Source organism: Hetaerina americana, unplaced genomic scaffold, assembly GCF_022747635.1.
Source record: "Hetaerina americana unplaced genomic scaffold, ioHetAmer1.1.p SCAF_5, whole genome shotgun sequence".
Classification (NCBI taxonomy): Eukaryota; Metazoa; Arthropoda; class Insecta; order Odonata; family Calopterygidae; genus Hetaerina; species Hetaerina americana.
The window spans coordinates 74863045-74872649 of record NW_027287095.1 but is presented as its reverse complement, the minus strand read 5'-3'; the positions used below and the strand labels follow the sequence as shown (position 1 = coordinate 74872649).

The following is a 9605-nucleotide window of genomic DNA, read 5'->3' as shown; positions in this document are numbered from 1 at the left end:
GAATATTTAACAATCTGCGTGTATGATAACATACTCATAAAATGACAGCTTTTGATAAATATGAGGATGGGATTTAAAGAAACTTCGGGAGGTCACGCGAAAATAACGCTAACAGATTCATTCGCTCAAGTATTAAATTCTAAAATTTCTAACGTTAAAAATCACTCGCTTTGAACGAGATTCGAACTTGGAACCCTCGATAGACATTTAAAACGCCTTGGAAGTTTAACAAACAAAAGCACTCGGCCGGATATCGAGAGTTCCAAGTTCGCATCCCGGTGAAGGCGAATGTTTTTTACACTTTGATATTGCTGCATTGTGAGGAAGACTTCATAAAAATACCACGGCTTCATAAAAAGTTCCCAAACAATGAAAATCCTCTGTGACCCCTCCAAAAAGTTTCAGAAAGCGGCGAAAAGAGTTCTAATTTCCGTCCAATCATTTTTAAGTTCGAGTATTCAACGTAGTTTTGTTACTTTTAATTTTCCCATCTCTCGTGCTTTCTGTTCTTTGGAATCTCATTGGAGAGGACGGTGAGCCATTCTGTTTTCACCGATGGCTCAGTAGGCAATAGCAATTTATACCCAGGGAAGTTAATTGGGGCCTGGAAAAGGTATCAGATTCAGTTGCGAAGTGGAGGAATCTAAATATTAAGTTATAACGACGATATTTGCCAGCCTGAGTGGCTGCGCTTTATGTGTTCGTCAACACACGAAATCCTTGCAATCCACAATCGATGGCAGGATCATCGAAGAAGACGCTGAAGAGAAGTCAATAATTACCAAATTGTGAATAACCAATTGTTCCCCTTCTAAATCATAATTCTCTGCTTTTATTTGTTTTAGTGCTGTGGATACATGTAAGACATGGCCCTAGCATTGAACCGGTTTAGGCGGTAGTTTATTTCCGATGTCTTGACAGCTTTGGCCTGCAGGTTTTGAAGGCGGTTAGTGACGAACCACAGGTGTTTGGTCCAGTCGAATCCAAGCCCGTCTATCCACTCAAGTCGCTGATCTTTCAAAACCACCTTTTCGTTGACCCTTTTACCGTTGCTCCGGATTAAGTCCCTTTGGTTCACCCTGGCCAAGGCGTCTTCGGTCAGCATACCATAATAAAGCTGTCCCCTGTTGTCCATCATCATGCCGTCCGTCTGAAGGGGAAATGAGCACGCTTTGCTTAGTTCAGTCACGCGCAAGGAGATTAGAATGTTAAGGAGTTAAATCTGTGTTGCGCTACATGCTATGTTTTTCCAAATAAGAATCATACCAGTTACCGATCTCTTGGTTTGGTCGATAGAATAAAATTCTAGTCTTCTTGGTTACGTGGATGTATAGTGGAAAATGAAAGTGCGGACTGGCATACATTGGCACGCATACTCACTTAAAATGCAGTCAAACATACAGAATGATGCATGATTGAGTTAAAAAACATTCATTTCATTCCTAAGGAAGAAAAACTTCTTGTTTTTACTATTTACTCTCCTGCTACAATGGACATCACGTGGCCACACGAAGGGGAACAGGGGGTTTTGAAAAAAACGCCACAACGAGTGACAAAGGGAAAGGAATAATTCGTGACATCCATGGTATCACTTAATTGGAAAAACGAGAAATAAACTCTAGAAAGCGATCATTTTGACGTCTCATTGCATATTATTAAGAGTTATTTTTATTTGAATAAAATATTTTTATGGTCTTAAGTTGATGGTCAAACGAATAACTATCGTTGAGTCAAACGATTCAATGTTTCAAAATTAATTAGGAACGCTTCCAAAAAGAAACAATACACATTCTAATATTGTTATTTGGCTAAAATATAAATCGCGAACATTATACATATATCGTTGTGGACCTCACAAACAAAAATAAATATTTATACTTACTGATGAAATGGTTACGAACTCTAATAATGTTAGGTTCAAAGAAAAAAATTAATAGCATAGACACAATAGTTGCTAATGTGAACGAGTAGTATAGGCACAGGAAAATACGATGAAATTTGACAAGTGTACACGGAACGTGACAACAATTGTATTGGAGTTTATTTGCAACAATTTTGTTAGGAATTAAAATTTTCAAGACTGGAAAATATAGGTGTGACCTCGTTCGCGCTCAATCCTCGGCTATTTTTGGATAAGTCAGGATATTTTTAATTTTCTTATGTTCTCTTTAGTAGTGTGGGAGACGCGAGAATCCTGAAATCGACAACTAATTTACTCTATATGGGATCATATTGTAGTTGAGGTGGGAGCGGAAGGTTATTGGAACAAGTTGTATTTTAATGGCATTCCTGCTGACTTTATTGTACAAGATGAACTCAAGTGGTACTGCGAAGAAGACTTAAGGAGAAGCAGAGAGATACATGGATCAATTTATGATATACAGTAAAATATGCCTGTATACCCGCAACTACATAGATTATCTTGAGTTTAATATACGTACTTTTTCACTAACTATTTTAACAGATAATAGTATAAGCGTGAGTCAAGAAGGGGATCGGTATTGGTGCGGTGGCCAACGTACTGACTTCCCACCCAGAGGGCTCGGGTTAAAATCCCAGCGGTGTTGAATATTTTTCAGAGGTATCTCGATCCCTACTTAAGGTGCTTTGTGGAGGGCACTTTGAGTGAGTCCGTCCGTCGGGTGGGACGTTAAGCTGCGGATCCCTTGGCGCCTTTCGTAAAGAGTAGGCCAATGCCACGTCGGGTTTCTCTCCACCCGTCATCCTTTCCTGTCCATCTCCAATGGCGCAAATGACTTCAGCTGTCGGTCCTCTCCCCTAAATACTACTACTACTACTTCAATCAATAAAGATGTTCACTGCATGAAATGGTAATTATTAATGGGTATTTACAGCGTAATTAAAGGTATTAAACGGCTACCTTCGACTGTTGTGTATCCTTTATAGCAACTAAAATAATTATTAAGATACTAATTGAGTCCTCTCTCCTCAGAAACCTTGGCGTGATGGAAGATAGTGATAGGGTAATACACGTTGGAGGGGAAAAGAACCAGAAAGAGGTCTCAACAGAATTGAACAAAAATATTGGGATTGCAATAAACACAGAGCAAGCGACTAATGGAATATTATGAGTAGCAGTAAAAGATGAACCAACAAGTCATTGTTTAGGTATACATGCCACCGATCAATCATAGGGAGGAAGAAGTCGACGGGATATACGATTAATTTGAGGCCACAATTGTGTGTGTTCCTGGGGGGAAACAGTTCATAGTGATGGGGAATTAGAATATGTTAGGTGAAGGGAGAGATGGTAGTGAGGTAAGGGATTACTGGTTAGGAACCAGATATGAGCGCGGGGAGAAATTAATAAGAGTTTTGAGGGAGAAATTGTTTAATCAGGACGAACATTTGGCTTAAAAACCATAGCAGAAGTAAGTTGACGTGAATAAAACGAAAGAAATGTGATGTAAGACAGTTTAAAAAGGAAGAGTGGAATGGGTTCGATGTACAGCAAGGATAAAGTACTATCATGAAGTAAGAAGGAAAAATACGTGCGCTCTAATAAAGATACGGCAGGAAAATTATTAATTGAATAAGGTAAGATTCAAGAGAAATGGAGATAAAATATAGGAAATTTACATGGTAATGATATTAGCCCAGCAAATTAACATAGACATATAAAAGAACTTTGATATACGAGATGAGGATAGCTTATGTTCAGTCATACTTTTTGGCGAGATAGATTGAAAAAGAAGGCATTACGGGATTTGAAATCAAAAAAGGGCGCGGGGACAGATAATTTCTCCGCTGAACTAATGAAGGGATTAGGATAAAGTGGAAGGCAGAATTTTTGAGGGTTGATTTGAAGATTTTTGCGAGAAGAAATTATCGCGGAGATTCCTTCAGGCAGGTGTTTGATCCAAGCGCAAAAATGGTAGAGCAGCCGCGAGAAATATAGAAAAATGAATTTAATTTCACACTCAACTAAAGTGACACTGAGAATCTCCAATAAAAGAATGGACATGTTGGATGGAGGGGTGTAAGTAATGACATAGCAGTAATGAGATCAATAAAAGGGAGGAGTATTGAATACAATCATCATGTACTTGTATGTTTCGCAGATTTCGGTGGCGACCAATTGAATAAATTGGATTTAAATTGGAGGGAAAAAATTAGAGCAAATAGAGAAGTTTACCTATTTTGGAAGTTCTTTGGTTCTAGTAATCGGGATATCAGAAGAAGTATTGACTTAGGCAAAGAAGCTTTCTCAGGGAAGAGGGAATTGCTGACGGCGACGTTAAGTAAGGGTATTAAGAAACGGTTCATCAAAACATTTATATGAAGTATGGTTTTATATGACGCAGAAATAAGGTAATTGGAGCAAGATAATGCACGAAGATTGGGTGCTTTAGAGATGCGGGCGTGGAAAAGGATGGAAAATCTAAAATGCACGATAGGGAACGCAAACGAAGATGTACTAGAGATTGTGAGGGAGGAAAAAGGATTGTTAAGAGAAATCCAAAGAAGGCAGGAAAGATGGATGCAAAGTCTATTGATGGAAAATGGGATGTTAAAAACTGAGACAACGGGGAGAACGTTAGGTAAGCGACGTAGCGGTAGGCAACGGATAAAGATGTTGGACATAGAGGGAGATAAAATGTTTGCGTAGTTGAAGAATAAATTATTTTACGGTTGGATGTTAGGCTGCGTCTTGTTAGGGGATACTAAGGAATTCAAGGGGTGTTCATTTTGTGAGAAATCATTCAAAACCTATAGAAAACGGTTGACTACCTATTAATAATAATTTTGAGAGGAAAAAAGTATGTGGATTCCCTTCCGCACGTGAATGAATCAACTAATATGTGTGCATTAGTATTTGATAACTTTTTATGAAAAACTTTGTCGGTTTCTTGAATATACATTCTAAAATTTAATTCCTGGAAATAGGAAAATTTTCAATAATTCTTCATGGGGATGCACTCAACGAACCTTGAATTAATGGCCAAGTCAAAAGTACTTGCACTTGCACCAACCGTGCACCACAGGTATTATTTTCGATCATTTTATTTTGGATTTGAACTCTAATCCAACCGTTTGCTGAATATCTCTCCAAAGAAATAACGAGCTGCGCGAGAGTTATTACGGCCATGCGTATTTGTCATTAGGAGGGTAAACCGATTTTTTTTTACCTGCGAGCGTTTCTTGCCGAGATCCCGGACGTACTGGGTGACATTCTGGTCTTTCACCGTCCTTAGAACGCTCGCGGGGATGGAGTAAAGGTGCAAGCTGCCCAGAGGACAGTAGTACACGAAACTCTGTTCCTTCCCCACGGGACTGAGGGCAATCCCGTCGACGTTAAAAATGAGCTTTGCCGTCTGGCCTCCAATCCGTGCCGTCGAGGCCGACAGATCGAAACTCATTGAGGACGGGTCGATTACTTTCCACGATTCGTCGTTCTTCAGGTCATACACCACTATGGCTCCACCGCGGTCTGGAGGACCCCCGGATTCCGAAATGTAGGCGAACCAATCGGAACCGTCCGGGCTGCCGTTTACGTCAACTACGAGATCATTGAGGAAACTGTCATTCCGTGACGCCACTTCTTCCGGAAATACGTGCATGCGCAACTGTTTGCCTCCATTTTTCAGGTCGAGGATGAGTATCTTCGGACTGCACTTGTTGTCCGGAACTGGAGTCATTAGATTCCTTCTACCCACGTCCAGGACCCACATCCTGCCAAGTGGGTCAATCTCCATGCTCTGGACGTTCTGGATGGCGTAGCAGTCACCGGGTTTCTGGCTTTCCATGCAGGGGAAGGGCGTCAAGGGTGTCGACAAGGGCTCCTTTTTGGAGTAAAGATTCCATTCGGTAGCCGGCACCCATGGGACCCAGTTGAGAGTGGATGGGACTCCGGGGACCAAACGAGGAACCGTGACGTACACTCGGTCTTCCCAAATTTTGACTCCAGACTATAATAAAATGATAGGGTAGAACAAGTCGCGAGTTAGATTGCATAAGAAATAAAACTCTTCTCGATCGCTCTCTCTCTCTCTACCCTTCTTTATCATTGAAATATTTTTCCTATAGTGAACACACTGATTGTGAGGATATGAGTTCGTTTAAGGAGGCTAAATCGGATTCTCAAGTATATGTTCTGTATACTTATATTTTGAACACCAATTTGTGTTCCTCAGTGCACCTCATCAAATGCAATAAAAAAGCAGCGTTTAGTTTACACAGAAATCGGTATGAAAGGTTCAAGATTTATACTGTACATGATCTTATGGAAGTGCAGGAGTACCTCCAGAGGGATTGTAGGTTACTGGTACAGATATACGTTATACCTTCAAGAAAAACTGATATTAATTGCGCAATTATTTGATAAGCTATTATGGCGTAGACATAATAGCACCCACCCGGCTTTGCTTTAATAGTATTAATTCATTTTTCGGGAAAAACAGTCCAACACAGCGCTTCTAAACTTGTTCAAAAGATGTTTGAGAGCATGTTTTAAGAATTAATGAGAACCTATTAAAAAGCAACAATAGTGCTTAAAAACTCTGTGTATTCACATCACATATATAAACAAAATAACAGGATTGGGTGTTACATAAATTACATCAGTCGTCATTAACACTTGAACGTAGTACTTAGAGTTGTGCAGTCACGATCCAGATGTCCAGCTCGTTACCTAACCACCTCAGTAGTTTAACTAGCCAAAGCACTCGACCGAACATCGAGGGATCCGGGTCAGATCCCGGTTGAGGAGAATTATTTTTACATTCTGAAATTGTGACATTTTTAGTTAAAGTTACTGTCGTGGCATCTCTCGCACTTTCTTGGAAGCTCTGTAACGTCGTCATTTAGTAAGAAAGTATTGGACATAAAGATTTTTACTACTGTCTATTTAATTAATTTTTGTTGCATTTCCTTTAAATGTCGAAAGACCCGTAAGTAATATCCTATTCTAAAAGTTTATCTTGATAAAATAAGGAATACGGGTCGAGGATATGCAATAACTGTGATAGTGTTGCCATTATTATTTTCCATTGACAATCCAACTGTGTAATTTTATCCCTTCTTGGTCAAAATCCGCCATTCTTTCACAGACCTTTCTCATTTCGTTTATTTCCTCAAAAATCGAGTCGCCATGTGATTCATCCCTTGAAATAGTGCCCTGAACTCTATCCTGGCAGTCGTTTACGTAGCCTCGGCTGTTTCAATTCTTATTTTTGTCACAAAACTTGGAAAGATGAAACAAAGTTCAATGAGTAGACTTAAGAAGAGAGAGTATTTGTAAAAATTCTAGAATCATGGTGTAACATAGAAGCAATACGCTTATGCTATTATCTTTTTCATCTTTCATAATACTTTTATGGCATTTTCATTTGAGAAAATTAAGGTTTTTTGTCTTGATTTCATTCGAAATTAGAAAATTTACATCCCTTGGATGTGTAAATCAATCACCTACTCGCCCTTGTTGTATTTTCTCGACTCTCTTCCAGATTTTATTTGAGTTATGGATAAAGGATTATACCAGCAAATATTCTGGAAAATTGACGCCAGGCTGGAGAGGTCTATTTTAATTTCTAAGGAGATTTGTGAATATTAATTTAACTTTCTTCTATTTAATAAGTTAAATATGGGAACATAATATAGATGGAATCTCGAGTTTAGAATTAATTTCATGCTAATCTAATAATACTTACAATCACGTTGTTTTTCGGTATGTAATCTCCATTTTCCACGGCTTCCTCCCGGTCTTTTGGGCTTGGCCAATTGTAATCAATTACCTTCCAAGCGTAAACAACTTCGTAGTTATATCTGCTCGAAACACAAACAGGCGCCACTGCCAAAATGTAAATGAAAGTGAAGAAAACACCTTGAAAGGTGGAGATGGCTAGCGCAGCGGACGTTGAGGCCATCCTATGGGCCATGTACCTAAACATCAAAAATGTAAAAAATAACAATCACTTAATATAACTGTATTAATTTCATGCAATTGCTATTATCATTGGTGAAATGCACTACATAGTGTATCATTTCGAATAAATCAAAAACGAGCATTACTTTAAATTTGGCGAAAAATATTACCAACTCGTACAAATTGCAAAATAAGCGAACTCAATCGATTTCATATATATTTTTTGTAAAAACATATTTCGGGGGCTTGGAAAAGGCCTTCAGCAACGTCAAATAAAACAATATGTTTAAGATACTGGAAAAATTGTAATGGACTCCAATGAGCGAAGAATAATCTACAAGTATAAAGTACTTCTACAAGAATCAGGTCATAGTCGAACAAATGAAAAATAGAGACAATGATAGCCAAAAGATACAAAGGAGTTAGACAAGCATGGAACATTTGGCCAGCATTATTCAGCGAATATTTAGAAGAGGCAATAAATGTAGCAAAAGAATTGGGCATCAAAGAAGTCAAGGTAAATGGTGAAGAAATTACCACATTGGGTTCAAAGGTGATATCACAGTTCGTAGAAGAGCAGGAGAGGGACGGGCGACTTCTACAGCGAAGAAGAACTGGATGGATTAGACACTGTGAGACACCATGAATCAGTTTTAAACATAATAGAAGGGGTAAATGAAGGTAAGATCTGGAGAGGAAGACCAGGAATACGAATACAGAGGACAAATCAAAAAGGAGGCAAAACAGAAGACCTATCAGGGGCTTAGGGCATTAGCACTGAATACGAAGGGATATCGTTAAGTGTTGATATCACCAAAATATGCTAGATGGAAACCTATTTTTTACGACCTCAACAAGGTCAACACCCTAGGTTATAAATTTTCCCCAGCGTATCATGACCTTTGGAAGGTCATAATTGCAGAACTAAGCAGATTGCGTTGAAAACCATTGTTTCACCTCTTGAATTATGTCTTTTGCTTTGCCAAATCACCGACCCCGCAATGGCTTTTTGGGTTCTGGGAATAATAAAAATTTGCTTGGGCTGAGATCGGGAGAATAGGGCTAATGTGGTGTTATTTCAAAGCCACATCGTTTTGATTGCCGGTCGTGCCGTGTTTGCTTCTGGAGATGAGTCTGTAGTCGCGGAGCATAGCGTGCTGACATCTTTGACATGTGCAGTTCTCCGTGAATAAATTTCCACACACTGCTGTAACTAACATCAGTCTCATTCATGGGCATTTGGATGGATGCTCTTCGGCCTGATATGATAAAGTCATCCACTTTCTTCACATTGGCAGCATCGTCCATGACTGATGGTCTTCCACTTCTTGGATCGTCTGTGAGAGACATGTGGCCAGTTTGTAAATTCCTTTATAACCTCAAGTATACGTCATTGGACGGGATATCATTTCTACAAAGAAACATAATTTCATCGTGCATTTGCGGGACAGTCTAACCTTTCAAATGAAGGAACTCAATCACACTGCGAGCCTATATCTTCTGCATACTGCGAGTTATTTCAATCTACGGTTTCCTGAAACAAAATAAGTCGACATTAATAGCTTTATTTACAACATTATGAACGTAATTATCAATTAACATGGAGAATAAATTATGTCCAGATATCTTGGTTGTTTATTTGTTACAATTACTTAAGAACGATACCCCCACGTAGAGAAGTATGGAGGGCTTCAGAAAACCAATTCTTGGATTGAAAGAT

The 9605-nt window shown here is 39.0% G+C and overlaps 1 protein-coding gene across 1 annotated transcript; it reads right to left on the bottom strand.

Annotated features, from left to right (window-relative positions):
- Positions 1-841: 841 nt before the first annotated feature.
- On the bottom strand, positions 842-9193 carry LOC139694112 (major royal jelly protein 1-like). Its single transcript, XM_071592542.1, has 4 exons — positions 9048-9193; positions 7671-7902; positions 5151-5930; positions 842-1150 (listed from the first exon to the last, which is right to left on the bottom strand). The coding sequence occupies exons 1-4, from the start codon at positions 9191-9193 to the stop codon at positions 842-844; spliced, it is 1467 nt and encodes a 488-aa protein (XP_071448643.1).
- Between the last annotated feature and the right edge of the window lie 412 nt (positions 9194-9605).

What these genes read in the sequence shown, in the direction of transcription:
- LOC139694112 (XM_071592542.1), bottom strand. Translation starts at nt 9,193, where the DNA reads ATGGACGATGCTGCCAATGTGAAGAAAGTGGATGACTTTATCATATCA. An exon ending in GAACTGCACATGTCAAAGAT is followed by an intron (nt 7,903 to 9,047) that starts GTCAGCACGCTA and finishes TTTGATGTTTAG; the next exon opens with GTACATGGCCCATAGGATGG. An exon ending in TCGGCAAGAAACGCTCGCAG is followed by an intron (nt 1,151 to 5,150) that starts GTAAAAAAAAAT and finishes TTTCCCCTTCAG; the next exon opens with ACGGACGGCATGATGATGGA.